Source organism: Castor canadensis, chromosome 4 (assembly GCF_047511655.1).
Source record: "Castor canadensis chromosome 4, mCasCan1.hap1v2, whole genome shotgun sequence".
Classification (NCBI taxonomy): domain Eukaryota; kingdom Metazoa; phylum Chordata; class Mammalia; order Rodentia; family Castoridae; genus Castor; species Castor canadensis.
In genome coordinates, this window is record NC_133389.1 from 175,566,252 (window position 1) to 175,585,704 (window position 19,453).

The window sequence follows — 19,453 nt, forward strand, 5'->3', positions numbered from 1 at the left end:
TCACAAGAGTTCATCTTTTAGCGAGCACGGTATTTTCACCTTAAAAGCCCTTATTTTTGTTACTAATTCCATGAAGAGCATTTCTGAAAACAGCCAGCTCCCTGGCCACCTGCCTTGCTTGATTAATGAAGCCATTCGGAGGAATCATGGCCCTGGAGAGACATTTTTAACCAGTCTCCTCTGAAGGAATTACTCAGGGCTTACCTCCCAGAATTTAAGTGTAGGTTCTCCAAAGATGTACAGGGGATTTTATAGCTAGCAATTATTTGCAAAATGTTCTGGAGGGTTCTCCTCTGAAATAAGTCCATCATACTAAACAACAATTTCAACTGTTGATATCTTACCATCTCAATTAAGGGGCAGGCCAGCCATTAAAAACATATTGAACAAGATTTTTAAACACAATCAAGTAATGGGTTATTTGTGACCATGTTTTAATAAAAATTTAGACAGAATTGTCCTGTTTACTCAACTTGATCTGTTTTGCACCTCAGAGTTTCACTGCTTGAAAAAGGAAACACACATAAACTCCTCAGCTTTAATAACGCAAACATATTTTTATTAAGGAGTGAAAGCATTTATGCTAAAGAATAGTTTACATATGTCATAAAGCAACAAGCACATCTTCAGGAGATGAGTCCTCCTCAGTATGACTCCATGCTTATTGTACATGCCTGAAAACTGGACCCACATATGGGGGACATACAGACACACACACAAATGCATACATGGACACACAGGTACACAGACCAAAATACTGACACCATTACTCTCTGCATTAGATTAGCTCTCATTTAAGGCTTCTAAGGTGCCTCAGTGCCCCTAATATTACCAAGAACAAAAAGAGACTTATAGAGTAATCATTTGCTCTCAGCCTGAAATAATTTGAATTTCATTCCATGTTGACTCAATGGTCTTTAAAGATTTGTGAAACTGAAAAATCTCAGGCTATCTTAGTGAGAACTTCTCATTAGAAACAATGAACACTAATAACTCTAAGATGTCACCAACTTTAAGGTAACAAGAGTTCCCTTTAGGTTAAGATGGGCATGGGTTTTCTAGATAAGCCGAGTGTATCTAATTCATTCCCTATTTGAGTGCAGTGCTGAGTGATGGGGGCAAGGACTCCTTGGCATCTGAAGTTCACTATGGAGGGGTCATCCAACAGGACCATCAACCAAGTAAGTTACCAAAAATTAGGGCTGGAAAAAAGGACAACCTCCATACAGTTTGTTTCTCATTCCCTTTTTCTGGGGTTTTTGTTGTTTGAAAGTCCTGGTTGGTTTGTTTATTGTTTATTTCATTTGCTTGGTTATGTTCTTCCCTTTTGGTGTCCAGTGGTGTGAATCCATATCTCTTGGGTAACTGGAAGGGGAAAGAGACTGGATGGTGCAGGAGGAGGGAAGAGATCATTAGTAGTTGCAAGTATTCTAAGAAAATAGATGAAGTGAATACAATAAGAGGGTACTACTTGATATATTCATGTAAATAAAAGCATTATCTTTAACTGCTATCTAACTGCCAACTATCAGGTTGTTAGTTGTAAAGCTCAATAAAGGCCGTGCTGATTTGCATACCGAGGGAGTCTACAACATGCCATGGGAGAGCAGCTCTTGTCACCCTGAAGTGTTCCTTCCACACTGTGGCCTCCACCCCAGCATCGGCACTGCACCAGCCACCCTCCTAGGGATCCCACAGGTGCCTCAGACATTTGTGTTGGATTTCATAAGGCAGATTGAAATGGTCCCTCAAATTATACCCACAGAGTACATGCCTGAGAGGGGTGAAAACTGGCATGGAGCTCTCCCACAAGAAGGTGTTGGAATATGAGACAAAAGAACAAGATGAGAGTCTACAGCCTTCTTCCCCATCCGCACTCCCACCCTCCTCACAGTCACAGCAGCAGCAGATTTCAATGTCACGTAATTACTTTAATGATACATTTCTTTAGATTTAGAATTGCTCTTCTGAATTTAAGAAGCATGATCAGCCAATAGTTTGGCAGTCTTTTCATCCCAAATTTGAATCATTGTGTATTCATCTATTATCTGGAACTTGACCGTTGCTGCCTTTGCTGGAACATCTCAAATTCATTCAGCCATCATCAGATTCCAATTCCTGGGAAACCTCTTCAGATGAGCTGTTCCTGTGGATCCGCCCATCACTCTTCATACTGTGGAAAGTCTTCTTGAAGGCCTCCATCATAGCATGGGCCAGCTTCTTGGCCTCGAGCTTGCTCTCGCACTCCACAGCATGGCAGTCCATCTGGTAGGACAGGTCATCATTGATCTCCCTGTAAACCCAGGCAAAGATGTTGGGGCTCACGTTGTGGTCAGCTGTGCAGTAGGCAATGCGGGCCACCTGAAAGGTATCCATGTGGACTGTGGCCTCACCCTTGTGGTCAAGGTGATGCAGCCACACTTGAAATGGGCGGATTTCCAAAAGAGCATTAGCTGGAAAGACGTCCTCTCGAGCAAGTGTGTGCTTCTTCCAGAGCTCAATGACTGGCTTCTCTGTGCACCCCGACAAAAACTGCATGCCCGTGGTAGATACTTTCCCCAGATAGGTGACCTGCAGAGAGGAAGCAAGGGAGAGGTCAGCAGAAGCTCTGCACTCAGATAGACTAAATGAGTTGATGGGACGAACACTCCCAACGTCCTATTGGAGTTGGGCAGATGCTCCTTCTTATCCCCTGGAAGAAGAACGCTCATCAGAATTTCGACCTTTCTGCCTAACAAGTTGCCTATTTGACAACTATAGACAGAGTCTTTAAATAAAGTTAGATTTTTAAAAAACCTAGTATCTAGAGATCTAGAGAACTATTCTCCCTCCCTAATCCCCTTTTAAATTAAAAATGAGTGATTGTGATCTTTTATTTAATTTGGCATTTCTTTAAAAATCATAAGGTCACTCAAAGTTTATTTTCAGCCAAACATGTGCAGAATTGGATGATAGGAAGGAATCAAAAGGATGTTGCATCTGAAAAACAAAACCTTTATTAAATTTATCTCCTAGTCGGATTCTCTTTCCAAGTCTTTCAGTTGGTTTCAGTTAGGCTGCTTGCTTCTAGCAAAGGCCAAAGATACAAAAACTATGCTGTTTAAATTATAGCCCAAAGCGTGAATGTCTTCCCTTCTAAGATAATTTTTTAAATTCAGCAGTGCCTAGCTGTTTTCAACCTAAAGTTTGTGAACTGATGGGCCTTTGGTTATGTGATAAAAAATGAAGGGTGAGATAAAACTAGAATGCTGATTTATCAACTAGCTAGACAGGAAATACTAAAACTAAGAAAAATAATCCCCAATGATTTAAATACTGTCTTTTAAAAAACTTATTTATCAAGAAGGTATGTATCTTTTTTTTTCATTCATCAAAATGGGTAGAACTGCTTCCAGTTAGACATAGGCACTAAGGAAATGCATAAAACTGAAGGGATCAGTTAAGAAATAATACAAAATTGTACATGATTAGATTTAAGGTTAGTGACACAGATACAAATACGATGAATGTAAGAAATGGTAGTCCAGAAAACGTGCCCATGAAAATGGGGAGAACTGGGAAAGAACATTTGGTCACAGTGACTGCACAACCATGGCTCTATTTAGTGGGACTATGAAGGCTCCACATGAAAGACTTATAACTTAGAAGTCAGGTACTGCTGTGGCCTTTTGTGCTCAGTTGTCTTGAAATAAGAGTAACTTGGATAGTCCCTTAAAAAAAGGTAACTTCCGGCTGAGGATAGAGCTCGGTGTAGAGTGCTTGCCTACTAGGCCCAAGGGTGTGGGTTCCACCCCCAGCACCAGAAAAGAAATGATAAAAAGGTAACTCTTGCCAGGTGTAGTAGGTCATGCCTATAATCCTAGCACTTGAGAAGCTGAGGCAAGAGGATCACAAGTTTGAAGTCAGTCTGGGCTAGATTGTAAAAACCATTGTCTTAAAGTAAACTAACCAACAGACGTAACTTTTTAGTAAGAGTATGGGTACTGTACATTCCTGAAATATTCTTGGGAATCAATTTCACACAACACACAACAGCAACGTGGGTGTGATGTGTAATTGTGATGGGTCAAAAATCAGTAGGAAGAAAGTAACTGGATATTCATTCAGAGCAGTCTTTTTGACAAGCAAAGCAAGCAAGGTTTAAATCCATACGGATGGTTCTGGACAAATCTCTAAGCCTTTGGGCACACAGATATGACAGTGATGCAAAGGCAGACCATGAAGAGGGCTGGCATGGGACACGGTGAAGTACCTGGAGCATTCTGCAGAAGAAGTGATGGCCCCCTGAGGACGGAAGTCTCAGGGAGATCAGTCACTGGGTGTCAAGGGATCAGGTCTCAAATTATAGGTAGGAGTGCATGAGGCAAAAAGAGGTAGGGAGCAGCAGGGAGCAGGAAGAGCCAGGCTGCAGCAGGGAAGGTCCCAAATGAGGAAACAGACTACTCTAGCATGACCACACTCCAGGAAACAGGACTGGAGTAGTCAGAGAAGAGCCTCTAAGCACTGATGGATGGGAAGAAGCTGAGCTTGAGGGAGGGCCCTGCATGCTGTCTGAGCAGTTGGGACTCCAGTGCTCCTGATGGAATGCCACCAAAGAGCTACGCCCAGGAGTGTGCAGATGTGACAGAGGGAATAAACTCAGAAGATGTGCCTGATGCCAAGAAGAAAGGGGGAAAGGGAGGGCTGACCAACAGCAGAAACTAGTCAAGAGGCAAGGGTGGCGTGCTTTTAGGAGTAGAGAGAGGTGTGTGAAAGGACAGGAGGAGATGGGAATGATCCTGCAGGGATAAAACTGGCAATACCTGCCACAGGTTGAAGGAGGAAAGTGACTCAGGTTCTCCAAGCACCCACAGTCCCCAAGGAGAGTAATCAGCTGAACAGCTTGCTATCTGTCACTCAGGGTCAGAGTCACAATAAAAAGACTGATTTGTGAGAGAACACACAACATGTTTCTTGAGTAATACTTTCTGAAAATGTGCTTTCTGTTTATGGAACTCTATGACATCCTTGTCATTTTTTTTAAATGGAAGTGATATTCACATAACCTAAAACTGGCAATTTTAAAGCATGTGATTACGTAGTATGTAGTACACCACGATATTGTTCAGCTATTAGCTTTATGTAGTTCCAAAACATTTTCATCACTCCTCCAAGGAGACCCCCTACTCATTAAGCAGTTAAGCCACAGATCCTATCCACAATACAACCACTAATCTGCTGCCTGCCTCTATCATCAGGCATTTTAGACAGTTTCACAACAATGTGTGAACTTTCATCTGACTTCTTCTACTTAGCATGAAGTTATCAAAGCTCATCCAAGTTGTGGCACGTGTCAGTACTTAATTCCTTCCTATGACATCCTATTTTCCTTTGGTTTTCTGAGACAAGATTTTGCTATGTGTTCCTGTGTGCCAGCCTGGCCTTGGACTCGTAATGTAGCCCCAGCTTGGCTTTAAACTTGAGATCTTCCTGTCTCAGCCTCCCCGGTGCTGGGAGTACAGCTGTGTGTCATCACACCTGGCTTGACACCTTTGGTTTTGGATAGTTTAAAGGCACATACTTGGGAAGAAGATTCTGGCCAGATGGCAGACTACAAAGCACTAGGAATCTCTTTCCCACATGACAAAAACGGCCTGAGAAAGCTCTTTTTGTGGAACTCTGATGTCTATTGAAAGCTTGCAACTCTGAAAGTTTAGAAGATAAATTTGAGTAAATTTGGTCAATTTCAGCTGTTAGCACACTAGCCACCACCCACTTCCCACTTCCAGCCCTGTGAAAAGCACATATGATCCTGGAGCCACCTGCACACGGCATACAGAAGTCCGTACTCTGATTGCTGCTTCTATGTCACAGATGCAGACAACGAAGGGGACTGTATTATTGTTGCACTTCCCCTCATTGCTGTAAGACTTTTTCCCCTCCAGCTCAACTGACTTCCAGGGAATTTAAGAGGGATACCTCCACTTTCATTTCTCCCTTTTTCTTCTTTTGGGGTCTAGGTATTAAAGATTAAGACTTTTTAAAACATCTGCATACATGGGAAAGCTCAGAAGTGACCACATAGTCCAGGGGAAAGAGTTGGCTCAGAAACAATCAAAGAAGACTTAACTTGACACCTCAGGCTCACCCTTGGCATAGAGCCAACCACATGAGTCACACAAGCTCAATACAAAGCCTCTGACAAACACAGCAAACCCTGGGAGGCAGAGAAGCTGATTTCCACAGTCACCACATTCTTTGATTCAAAAGTACAATTTTCACAATGCAAAACTAGGAAACAGGAAAGTATGTTCTGTTCAATGGTTAAACAAAAAAAATCAATAGAAACTGTCCCTGAAAAAGCACTGCTGCAGATCCACTGGACAAAGACTTTAAAACAACCATTATAAAAATATTCAAACAACTAAAGAAAGAAAATCCAGAATGTTATGTATGAACAAAATTTAAAAATCAATAAATGATAGAAAGCCTGAAAACAAAGAAAAAAGAAGTTTTTGAGCTGAAAGTACAATAACCAAAATGAAAAATTTCCTAGAGGGACTACAAAGTTGGTTTGAAGCAGACAGAAGAAAGGCCAGTAGAACAGAACAGAGAGCTCAGAAATAGACAAATATTTGGTCAAATGATTTTCAACAAGACTATGCGAAGGGGAAAGGGCAGTCTTTCAACAGACAGTGCCAGAAAAACTGGATACCCACATGAACAAGAAGAAGTTAGACTGTTACTTTATACCAGAAAAACTGGATACCCACATGAACAAGAAGAAGTTAGACTGTTACTTTATACCAGGTCAAAATGGATCAATGACCTAAGGCAACAGAAGAAAACAAGGACAAAAGCTTCTTGACAGTGGATTTGGCAATGATGTTTCTAAATATAACACTAAAGAAACAGGTAACAAACAAAAAATACACAAATCAATCTTTATAAAAAAATTAAAGTGTGCATTAAGATAATATCAACAGATTAAAAAGGCAACCCACAGAATGGGGGAAATACTTGCAAATCATAAATCTGACAAGGAGTTAATGTCCAGCATATATAAAGAACTAAAAGTCAACAATGGAAAAAATAACCTGATTTGAAAACAGGCAAAGATCAGGAGTGGTACTTCCTTCCATGTAATCTCAGCTATATGGGAGATGGAGATCAGGACCATCAAGGTTCAAGGCCAGCCAAGGCAAAAAGTTAGTGAGATTCCATCTCAACCAACAAGGTGGGTGTGATGTGCACACCTGTCGTCTCAGCTATTCAGGAGGAGTAGGTAGGAGGATAGCACCAGCCTCCAACAACAACAAAAAAATGTGAAACCTTTTCCTAAAAATACCTAAAACAAAAAAAGTAAAGGACTGAAGATATGCCTTACAAGCACAAGGTCCTGAGTTCATACCCCTGTACTGGAAACAACAACAATAAATGAGCAGAGGAATTTTGTAGATATTTCGCTTCCAACGATACACGTGGCCAATAGCACATGAAAGATGTTCAAATTACTAATTATTAGAAAAATGCATATCCAAACAAGAAAAAGATAGCACCTCCAACCCTCATTAGGGTGGCTGCTATCAACAAAATCACAAAATAACCAGCATTGGTGAGGACATGGAGAGACTGGGCTTTCATGGCACCATGAGGTGGAAACGTAAAGCAGTGTGTTAGCACACATTGGACACAGGGCATTAATCAGCTTTTCATCACTAATGGGATTTTAATAAGTGAAGTACCTGACACGGGCTACATATTTTTTTAAAAGGTTGATTTATCTTAAAGTGTTAGATGTTCAAAGTCCAAGATTAGGGTGGGGGCATGGGTGTAGGCTCTGGTAAGTGTGGCTGATGGCCTCATCTGATGGCAGAGGTGCATGCAGAGGAAAGTGATCACATCTTGAACAGAAGCAGAGAGAAAGATGCAGATGAGGGGCTGATGGCCAGGTTTGGTCCTTTTATAACTATAACCTTGCCCAAGAACTACCAAAGGTCCCAGTAGGTCCCACCTAGGTCCCACCTTCCAGAAGCTCTAGAACCTCCTAAAAATGACACCCTTGGGACCACAAACCATTTTCAAAACACAGTAGCCAACAACATGGCGATTCATCAAAAAGAAATTAAAATGGAATGATCAAATGATTCGGAAGTTCCACTTCTAGATATTGCCCAAAAGAACTAAAAGGAGGGTGTTCACAAGGTATTTTTATCACCAAGTTCATGAATGATAGCAAAAATGTGACAGCAACACCAAGTATCCAGTACACCAATGGATAAGCAAAATGTGGTCGATACATAGAGCAGAGTATTATTCAACCTTAAAAGGGGAGGAAATTGAGACGTATGCTACTACATGGATGACCTTTGCAGATACTGTGCGAACAGAAATAAGCTAGTCACAAAAAGACAAATACTGTAACCTCATTTATATGAAGTATAAGTTGAAACTCATGGAGACAGAAATCAGAATGGTGGTGACTGGAGGCTTGGAAGAGGGGAAGGGAGAGTGATTTTTTTAGGGTATAGAGTTTCTGTCTTGCAAGATGAAAAGGGCATGGAGATGGATGGTGGTCATGGTTGCATCAATACCACCGAAATGTATACTCAAAATGGTTAAGATTGTAACATTTATGTTGTATGTATTTCACCACAAAAAAAATCTTTAAAAATATATGTTGGGGAAAATTAGAAATAAGGGCAAAATAGTTTCTGCTGGGTATTGAGGGGTTGGGGGGAAGAGGGAGGGGGTGGGGGCAGGGGGGAGAAATGAACCAAGCCTTGTATGCACATATGAATAATAAAAGAAAAAAATATATATATATATATCTGTTGGGGAAACCAGTTTTGGTGCTTGGAGTGAAAGCATATTCTTTCTTACTCTTCATTGACACTGTAAATAACTATGTTCTATGTTTATATTTGATAGAAAAATCCTCTGGAGGGAGGGCATCTCCTTTGGTCTCATTTATGCCTACTCTCTCTTGTACACACACATGTGCCCACACACGTACACACATGCATTTCTTCCTAAAGTTATACAGGGACTTGCATCATGATATAATTAAAACTTCCTTAAAAAAACTTTATGAGAACCTGTAGATGATTCATTCCAACCGAAAGCAACTTCATAGTGGTAAAACTTCGACAACTAAGAAAAATGTAATTCTCCTTCTAAATATTTATTATCTATAAACCAAAGATTTTAAGGGAAATAAAGTTTTATTTTGGAGGTGTGCTTGGGAGAAGAGTCGAGCAGAGGTTACTATCTCAAAGAGTTTAATAAGACTAAACTACTTAATAATATGTAGATATTCCCAAAAACATTTCAAAAACTCAGAGGCACAGCGTAATGTATCAATGCAACCTCTTGGTATTAAACTCACAAGAGTAACCTGCACTCAGTTGTGGCCCACTTTCGCCACCGACAGGTGAACAATGCACTAAATATTAACTGTTTAAAGTCTTAAATAACCATATGCCCACAGCCAAATCAAACCCATAGACACTAACAAGTAAATAATTAATATTTGTGTTATATTTAATGATAATAAAGCACATTGCACCTATAAGAGTCACTGAAGACTCTGGGTCAGGATGTAGAATTACCATTCCTAACTCACTGTAACCCAGAGCCTTCAATCCAGAAGAAGATGTATCCAGAACCACTTTAACAGTGAGGTGGTGACATGTGGATACAAATTTTTCACAGAAAAGTGCTGGGCTGTCAGAAACATTTTAATGATCTCTGAGGAAAATGGCACAGAAGAAAGAGCATTCAAAGACACTACTTTGCTGTAAGAGGAGAGCCATTTATCCATTATTCCCATCTTTATACCATAAAAGAAACGTTGGCTGTGTATGGGCATCCTGCATGCAAGTGGACTCTCCCGAAGAATTAAGAGCCTTCTATCGTCTGGCACTTGTGTAAATGAACTCTCTTCCAGGCCAATGTACATCCAGCCGTTTCTAATAAAAAGTTTATTCTTATCTTCTAATTGCAGAAAGTAAGAGCCAGACATCCTTTTAAATTCCCAGATAAAGTGGAGCACAAATTTTTATTGTCTAAAAATAAAAAGGTGTAATTTCTTAAAACACTAAACCAAGGAAAATAATGTTTTAAAGAAGTGAATACTGTCGGCATCCTTCCAAGAGTTCTCTGTGCACACAGAATCATCAATCAAAGTGTTCTAGAATTAATTCTAAATATCTTGCTAGTTTCATTTGCAAAGTCCAGTGTTATTAAACCTTCAAAAGGTGGACTGTGTGACCACTCCCCTCCACTTCAATATTCACAAGGGTGGATGTGGATAACAAGTGTTTGCTGGGAACACTCAATTTACATCTGCTTTCAACCACAATGTGCAACAGAGGCCACAGAGTGAGGGTAGGCACACGTGCCCTTCCTATGAACACATCTCATCAGTACGACCCTCCATGCTGGAGGCTGGTCAGTTCTCTAGAAACAGCAGCTTCATCCCTACTGCTTGGTGGTACAGGGGTCTGCACAACTCAGCCATGGAAAACCTCTTGGCTTAGTCTTCTTGAGTAAAATGAACTGGTCCTGCTCAAAACTTCCTAAACAGTCCCAGCAATGAATGCCCTCTGGTTCCTTCCTTCAGTGTCTAGTTAACACAAAACATCACTTACAGGGTATATTGTATGATACTGACTAAGCCTAGGGAGAAGTCAGTGAAACTCTGGTTACCTTGATGGAGTTTTATAATGTCTTAATCTTCATGAGATTACATAAATACAAAGAAATGTTATCAAGTTGCTTCTTGTTGAAGAAATATAGGGAAACTGTCATTTGAGTATTTTCCCCAGAAATTAATTGAAAAGAATGATTTGAATCACATTTTCCTAAAAATGGGATGCAAAATGATGAAATGAATATGAAGACAGTCTCACTTCAGAATTACTTTTTAAATTTGCCCTACTATCTTCTATAATGGTGTATGTTCCAGAATCCTCACTTAGGTCTATGTAATTTTCCCTAGCAACTCAATTTATTTACTGCCTGTCTACATAGTTCCTGTTGCTTCCATTAAGTTCTCTAGAGCTCAGCATTAACCCATACATGTTGACTTTAAGTCACTGAAAAACACTATTCAAGCTTTTGAAAATTGAATTTTTTGCAAATAAAAGTATTTACTAATATTTCAATACTTCTATTAAAATATGGTTTGATAGAAATGTACCTTATGGCATCATTGTTTTTTTAGGAAAATAGAGTAAAAACTTTAAAAAAATTGTCACTCTGTGGTTGGCTTATTTCATTTAACATTATGGTCTCTAGTTCCTCCCTGTTGCTACAAATGATAGGAATGTGGACTTTAACAATGCTAAGGTTACAGAAGTAGAAAGCAGAACAGTGCTCACTGGGGGCTAAGGAAAGATTGCTGAGCTATAAAGATACGAAGTCCCAGCCTGATGGGAAGAACATGCTCTGGTGTGCTATTGAACAGAAGGTGGTTACACTCAATAATACTGAATCATATGGTTCAATATAGCTAAAAGAAAAGATTTTGAATGTTCTCATCATGAAATGACTAATGTCTAGGACAACGGATAACCGGAATACTCTGAGCTGATCATTACATAATGTATAAATGTGGTATCCCATGAAAGTGTCCAATGATGATCTGTCAATATAAACAAATTAAAATTTGAATTAATTTTCTCAAAATACCAAAATTCCATTACATTAGGCATGCAACCATGCATCCTATGTACATCGAGTTGAGGAGTATATAGGTTTTAATAAACAGAAACCCTGTAATATTGGGTATTATACCTGTATAAAATACCTGTATATGTTTCTATCAAAACTGCCATAGGGATTTGCTCTAAAAACATACAGAGAGGTCCCTTCTTGCCACAGTTGTCCTCACGTGGGAAATAGCTCTTCCTCGTTTCACTGTGGCATGTCCTGCCTCAGAGAAAGAACACAGGACTCAGTACGCACAAAGCTGCTGCAGGAGGGCCCGCCACCAACATGGCTGTGCACCCATGTCAAGTTTGGTTAATGAGAGTCCTGCTATCCTGTTTGTCTATGAAAGGGGTGAGTATTTTCTAGATGAATGAGTCCCTTCTAAGCACTATCTTTAAGAAGTGCAATCTTCTGAAGCCACAAAGCGACAGGAAATACCAAGTCACAAAATTGATCACTAAATTTGTACAAAATGGTATACAGACTTTTTTAAGCCATCACCACTCATGCTGGGGGATAGAGGACTTGTAAGATGACAAGAAGGGCCTTCAGGAGGAGTAAAAACCAGTTGGAAATATGTGCTAAATACCAGCATCTTTTCTACAGCTACAGAGACAGGCAAGAAACATATTAGAAATGAATCATTCTGAGAGAAATAAACAGCAGGAAAGGAAAGTTTCCTAATGTGTCATTCAGTGGTATAAACTGACACTCCAAGTAGACATCTGTGATGAGTCTCGATGGGTTTTGCCCAACCCTGACTGAAGAGGATATTTGAGGATACTTGCAGCATATAATAACATACAGAGGCTCTGGAGACAAAGGGCCCTCCAGAGCAGTATCTGCAGTGCTAATGGTTTCAGATCAGCAAAGACCTGTGTTCTCAGAACCATGAGTTTTCCAACCCTCCAGCCAGGTCTGCATTCATGAATCACCATTCCTTGTTCCACTGTGGCAAAAACAAGCCCTGGTTGCTTGACATTTGTCCTTTTTGCCAAGCCAGCACTGCTCTTTTCTCCTGGTGGCCTATCCATATTTCACTCTGTCCTGAAAAGCCCCCATTTGCAACCTGACTGCCTAATGCCAGTCTGGACAGTGGGATGAGAATAGTAGTGACAAGGGCCCCTAAGGAGAATGTGGCACGGATGGAGGACCAAGTAAGAATCCAAGCGCCTGGCTGGTTTCCTAGGGACTTCAGCCTTTCAAGATGCTCAGTCCAGCTTTACAAGCACTACTTTGGCGCATTTTACCTCTGGGATCCTCAAAAATGGCACATCAAAAATAAAGACTCTCTAGAGGCTTTTCTTGGGGTGGAAAAGATTTTGCTATTAGTTTGTTGTCTGAAGGAGACTATCTTTCCCCAGCTGATATAAAATAACATGATAGTAACAGAGGATGGAAAAAACTTAAGTGGAAATCATAATGGCCTTTAGGTTACAAGATAGAGGATGAGAAAAACAAGAGCTAGTCTTAACTGTGGCCCAAATACCAGAATGAAACTCTCCTCTCACGATGATTCTTGCCTGTATATTTTAAAGAAAAGGGAAAGGGTAAACAGAGATTTATAACTCAGCTTGAATTCATGCCTTTCTTGCTGGCCATAGAGTTGCAAAACTCCACTAGACATTGTGAGGAGTGGGGACCACATGTCAGTCAATTGACCATCCCAAAGACAAACACTGATTTGCTAATTATGAACACGAAGTGCATGCTTTAAGCAGAGCAGTGAAGAAGTTATTAAAGGATGAACAATGTTCACAGTGAAACATATGAAGTTTTTGTCTGAAAAATAATAGATTTGGGAGGTTCTAGAAGAGTGGAGAGGGATTACAATAAGAAGAGACTAGAAACAATTCCGTGGCTCCTAAAAATCAGCAAAAGCAGCAGCAACAAGACCAGTTGCTGGCATTTCCTCCTGGTGTGCTTTATGCCAGGTTCTGATCTAAATGATTCATACAGCTCATTCGCCCTTATAATAATTCTAAAGTTTAGGTATTATTATTGCCTTAGTTCTATAGATGAGGAGACTGGTGAAAGGTAACCAATTATTTGGTTGGCAAAGGAAAAAAAAAACTGAACTTACAATCACTTTCTCAGGTGTATTTTTAGTGAATGAACTATGTTTTCTTTTGCTGGGTTCCTACTTCACAAGCCAAAAGCAAGGTATTGGCCACCAGCATCTCAGAAGCTGTTGGCCACTCCTTCCATTATCTCCCTGGAAGGCCTCCTCACCCATGTCTAACATACAGTCATTTAGATGGATACACATTAAAGCCCCGCCTTCATAGAAGAAAATAAAATGTGGGAGGAGCCTTGAAAATTGATTCACAGGGATGAAGGATGATGGTCATATCCTAATCTAATTATAGCAATTTCAAAGAAATGGCTGTTAAAGGAAGCAAATGGAAGTGATAAGCTTTGGAATTGAAAATTAATTTTGTTAACATGAAGTCAGACATTCAATGTAAGTTGATTGAGCACCTACTAGGAAAGGGCCCTGCTCTTAGCAGCAGGATAGATAGGGAACAAAACTGATAAAAAAAAAAAAAACCTCTCTGCCCGGTTGACAAGCACACAGATAAAGATTATCTCTAAAGTTACAGCGCTCGGCATGACATGGGTAAGGCTTGTCTTATGGAGAAGACTGTGCAAATGTCAACACCTTCAAAAAGCCTAGAAAGCATCTCTCGAGTCCATAAAGGGCTTTCCCTTCACACAGCACAGTAGAATGAAAGAGTCCCACTAAGAATTTGTTCCTCGTATCAAGGTGTGTCCTCAACGGCTCATTAACCTCTATACTAATGGTAGTTTGGCTTCCTGAGATGGGGCTGGGGTGAACCAGGTGTCCAAGGACTTTGGAAAGGTGGAAGGTACCTGAGGAAGTTGGATGGGAGGCAGAAAGACAGAAGACCCAAGGCAGCTTTACCTCCCAAAGAAAACAGACTAGCAGTTAAGAGTGCCACCAGTAACTTATATTTACCAGGATGACTGGACATACAGGATTTGGATTCATTTGACATGCCTGGGGTTCCACTCTGAGAATGTTTCTGGAACACCAAACCAGTCTGTTTTTTGTTGAAATCTTGTAGTAAAAGTATGAGTTGTTTTAGGCTGACTGGTGTCTAGTGGTACCTTTCCTTGGTGACTTCTTTCTGTATTTTAGAGAGCTTAACAGCAAGATTCCCCAGAGTTTAAAAAAGTACTAACCATTATTTTGCAACATAGCTCCAATGAGTCAACAGTATGTCACTAGTATTATGAGCCTTTTAGAAAAAAATGAAGCCATTCATATCAATCTAACATCCTACTTTGTGATTCTGATGCCCCAAATTTGAAGACACTTGTCTCAAATCACACAGCTGGCCTCTGAAAAAGCAAGATGTAGCACATAGCTCTTTCCACTTCCCTAATCCCTTCACCTGAAGAGAATTTGGACTTACTATCTTTCATTCTTGTATCAGTTATATTTTCTCTGGCTATTTCTTCAAGTGTCCATACTGATACCAAAACCTGGCCAGGGACATGGAAAAGTAACATTCTGCCAAGGCTTGTTAAACATTCTAAAAGGAGTCTGGAGTCTGTGGTAGCTAAGCTGTCCTTAACCTAAGATGTGTTTGCATAGCTTTGGGATTTAAATTATGATGATAGCATCAATAATTGAAAGTGGGAGAAACTATGCATAGTTATTACTCAGATATCATATTCCTAAAGAGCTCTGAAATGATGTTTTATAAAGCAAACAATCACTACTCTAAAGAATGATTCCAAAGAGCAAATATTATATGTTATGCATTGTCCCCTACCCTGCACCTTGTTGGTCATGTGCCACATATCAATGTAACTTAGTAAGGAATTGCTCTTGGAATCAAGCACCGTGGTGGGCAGAGCTTTGTATATCCCTCAATAAAGACAGTATAGCCCAAACAGCTAACCTCAGAGACACAGCCTCAGTTCAGAGTAGGCCTGGGCATCCTTTCTGGTTGAAGAAGCTCTCCAGGTCCTACTCCTCAGCCCTGCACACTGCTGTGAGTCATCTGCAAGATGCCCAGATGGTTTGGAATCAAAAAATAAAGCTTTTTGGTTTTTTATTCAGAGCAAGTCTTGAGTACCATCCTAGAGTCTGATTTTTGACAGACCTACTTCAGCCTCATTATGTTAAGGGTGGACCCATCTGTCCTATAGCCAGACTGAGATGAGGAAAATTTGGTACCATTCCCCACAAAGTCTTCTGTTTACACAATAACTGCTTGGTCTAAGATACAATTTGTGTGTGTGTGGTACTGGGGTTTGAACTCAGGGCCCAAACTTTGAGCTACTCCACCAGTCCTTTTTTGACTTTTTTGACATAGGGTCTTATGAACTATTTGTCTGGGCTGGCTTTGAACCACAATCTTCCTGATCTCTGCTTATTGAGTAGCTAGGATTAGGTTTAGGATAGTAGTTTATAATAGCATCTACAATGCTGGCAGCCAGATGCAGATTTTCTAAAGTGCACCTTCTCTGAAGATCATTTAAGTCTATGCTTTTGTTGAGTAATACTTATTTATCTCAGTAACTTTTCCTCAAGTCACAAATATTAAGAATTGTTTTTATTGCTTAGCATTTTCCCCATTATTTGCATGGGTTATGTTGATAGAGTCAAAAACATATTTATAGCAATTCTGCCAGGAGATACATTATCGTTTTTATTCATGGGATATATGGGGTATATCATGGGAGAGGAACAAACGAACTAAGAGCCAATATTGAGGAATAATTAAGTATTAGTTTTTTAACTCTAATACAGAGATGTGTATCACTTCAGCATGTCTCACAATTAAGTATTTAAGTGACAGATTCACTTTTATTATCTCTATTATAACTTCGTTTCAATAATGTGGAGTGACTTGAAAGATTTTATGTTCTATCTTACACTTATCAGGCAGTCCCAATGTGCAATTTGTCCTGTCAATTGAATCTTCAATGTGTGAAACACAGAAGTATTGTCACTGTCACTGTCAAAGACGGAAGCAATTTATCTTGAAGGCACTAAAGTGTACCCCTGAAGACAAAGACACTTAACAAAAATGACAGCACATTGAAACCCACATTCCCTCGTCCGGTCCCTCTTGGTGAGCTGACCTGAAGATGGTCAAATCTAGCCCTGTTACACCCAGTGGCACAAGAACAATTTACTTCATGACAACTCTGATATCTCCCCTCTGCTCTCTAAGCAGTAGCATATACTGAAAGGGGACAGAAATTCAGCACAGCACTCTAGGCCCTAAAATGTTCACAATGAGAAAATTCTCTAAATGATAAATCAATATCAAGGACTACTTGAGAGTTATACTGATGAGTGGAATCAAGGGACAATCACCGTGGCAGGTGAAAAATGTCACCAATTTTAATCCTTGTAGCACTTTATCAGTTCATTTTCCTTGGCACACAACTCATTAGGAATGGGCCACAGAAGGCACTAAACATTTAAAAAGAGTAATGCTGAGACATTTGGTTGAAAGTAATAAAACAAACACATAAACCTATTGACTATAAGTCTAGAGCCCTTAATAGGCAGCCAGTGGAGATTAGACACAGAAAGCAAAGGAATAGCACTGAACATGTGTTACCATGCATTCCAAACAGTGAAGGCATTTTCAAATTAAAATCTTGATGTGGGTGTTCATAGCAACTTTATTTGTGACAGCCCCAAACTGGAAACAGTCCAGACACCTTTCTGCAGGTGAATGCCTAGGAAGACAGTGCCACACTCATAGCATGGAACTCCATCCATACCATGGAGCCAATAAAAGAAATGAACTTTTGATACACAGAACAACTGGGATGAATCTCCAGGGAATTATGTTCAACGAAAAAAAGTCATTCTCAAAAGGTTACATGATTGCTAGAATGTAGGGATGGGAATGAGGGATGGGAGAGAAGTGGGCCTGGTTACACCAGGGCAATAGAAGGGACATTTATCATGACGGATGTGTTTAGTGTCTTGAATCTGGTGGTGGGTACATGAATCTACACATGTGCTGAAACTGCATAAAACCAAACACGCACACATATAGTAAAATTGAGAAAAAAGCTGAATAAGGTTGGTGGACCACATGCAGCGATATTAAACAACAGTTTTACAAAATGATATCAGTGGAGAAAGCCATGTAAAGTGCAGTGAATCTTTCTGCATTATGTTTGCATCTTTATGTGAGTCGACAATTATCTCAATGAAATTTCAACTGATAAAGTCCTCCAACTCAAATTTTGATGTTATCAAAATTATATATACATATATATATATATATATATATATATATATATATATATATATATGTTGTTCTGATTGATGGCCATTCACATCAACTTCAAGGATAATTCAAATCAGAGAAATATATAAACTTAAAGACATATGGTTTCAGAAAATAATATCTAAAAATTTTAATTATTTGTATTTTTTTACAGAGGAAATATGGTAGGGTGGAAAACAGATGATTAAGCAATAGTTCTGAAATCCACTCTCTCCTTTTATGGGAAGAAAGAGAGATAACCCAAGAAAGAATGAAATGACATAGTCAAATCTTGTCTTCTTAGGTAGACATGCTGGTTTCTAGCATTTAAATTCTACCTAAGGAATTCCTTATGTAGGATGTACCTGTTTACCCAGCCTTGCTTGTGGCAAACAAACCTGAAATCTGTGGATTTATAACACGTGATTTCCAGGAAAATATCTCAATGCTATGTAACTAGCATAAAATGGAGATGCATTAGGAGTAACAAATCTCTCCTACATAATAAATACAACTACACACAGCATTAGGCATCTCTCTAGTTAATTTGGGTTAGACCATACATGATGTGTCAAAAAAGAACTGGGAGACCTGTACTGATAGTCCTGACCACTCCATGTTTTGCAAATGCCTTCAGACTGTTTTCCTGAAATTATTAGTACAATTTGGTATGGGTTAAGATTTCTGATCTGATTATCTAACTATGTGTGATCTCTTAGGGTAACGTTTAAAAGACTTTTGAGCAAAAAAAAAATATTGTGATGTCATTCTCTGGGAAAAATAGGAATCATTAAAATTTAAGAAGGAAAAGAAAGTATAGAATTCATGATTGCTAAAAAGCCTAGTTTATAATATTTTTTGAGATAGCTTAATACTTAGAATACATGACTTCATTTAAAAGAGTCATGTAGCAAATTATTTTAAAACTGTTTTAAATATACTAGAAATTATATATTTTGTAACTATTCAAAATTATAATGAATTTTTAAAATATAATTGAAAATGTGTGGTCAACTAGAATAAGAATTTATCTTGTAGAATACTAACTTATCTTCTTTACAAAATGGAGCCCCTACATTATGTCTAACCCGACTGACTCTTAGTTGAAATACTGACTTGAAATTAGAGAAATGCAAATTAGAGCTACACTGAGATACACCTTTCTGACCTATCAAACTGATGAAAATGTAAGATACAACTTGTGTTCTATTGGCAAAGTTATGGACTAAAACGCACTCTGGTTGTTGCAGATTGGTACAACACTTTTGGAAATGAATTGTCAATATGCAAAAAAACCTACATGTCTTTTGATTTAGCAATGCCATGTCTAGGAAGTTAGCCTAAAGACACCCTCCACCAGTATAAAAATATGCAATCATAAGTTAATCCATTTCCGAATTATTTAAAGTTATAAAATATATTTTAGATGTTCTAAATGCTCATATGAAAGAGAACAGTTGAGTATGTCACAGCATATCCATCTAATA

At 39.2% G+C, this 19,453-nt stretch overlaps 1 protein-coding gene across 3 annotated transcripts in view; it reads right to left on the reverse strand.

Annotated features, from left to right (window-relative positions):
• Positions 1-537: 537 nt before the first annotated feature.
• Pid1 (phosphotyrosine interaction domain containing 1) overlaps positions 538-19,453 on the reverse strand; it is a 220,859-nt gene continuing 201,943 nt past the window's right edge. For all 3 annotated transcript variants that reach the window (XM_074071916.1, XM_074071915.1, XM_074071917.1), the window contains exon 3: positions 538-2,571. In XM_074071916.1, coding sequence (XP_073928017.1) covers positions 2,095-2,571 — 477 coding nt within the window. In that variant the 3' untranslated portion in view covers positions 538-2,094. The remainder of the gene's footprint in view (positions 2,572-19,453) is intronic.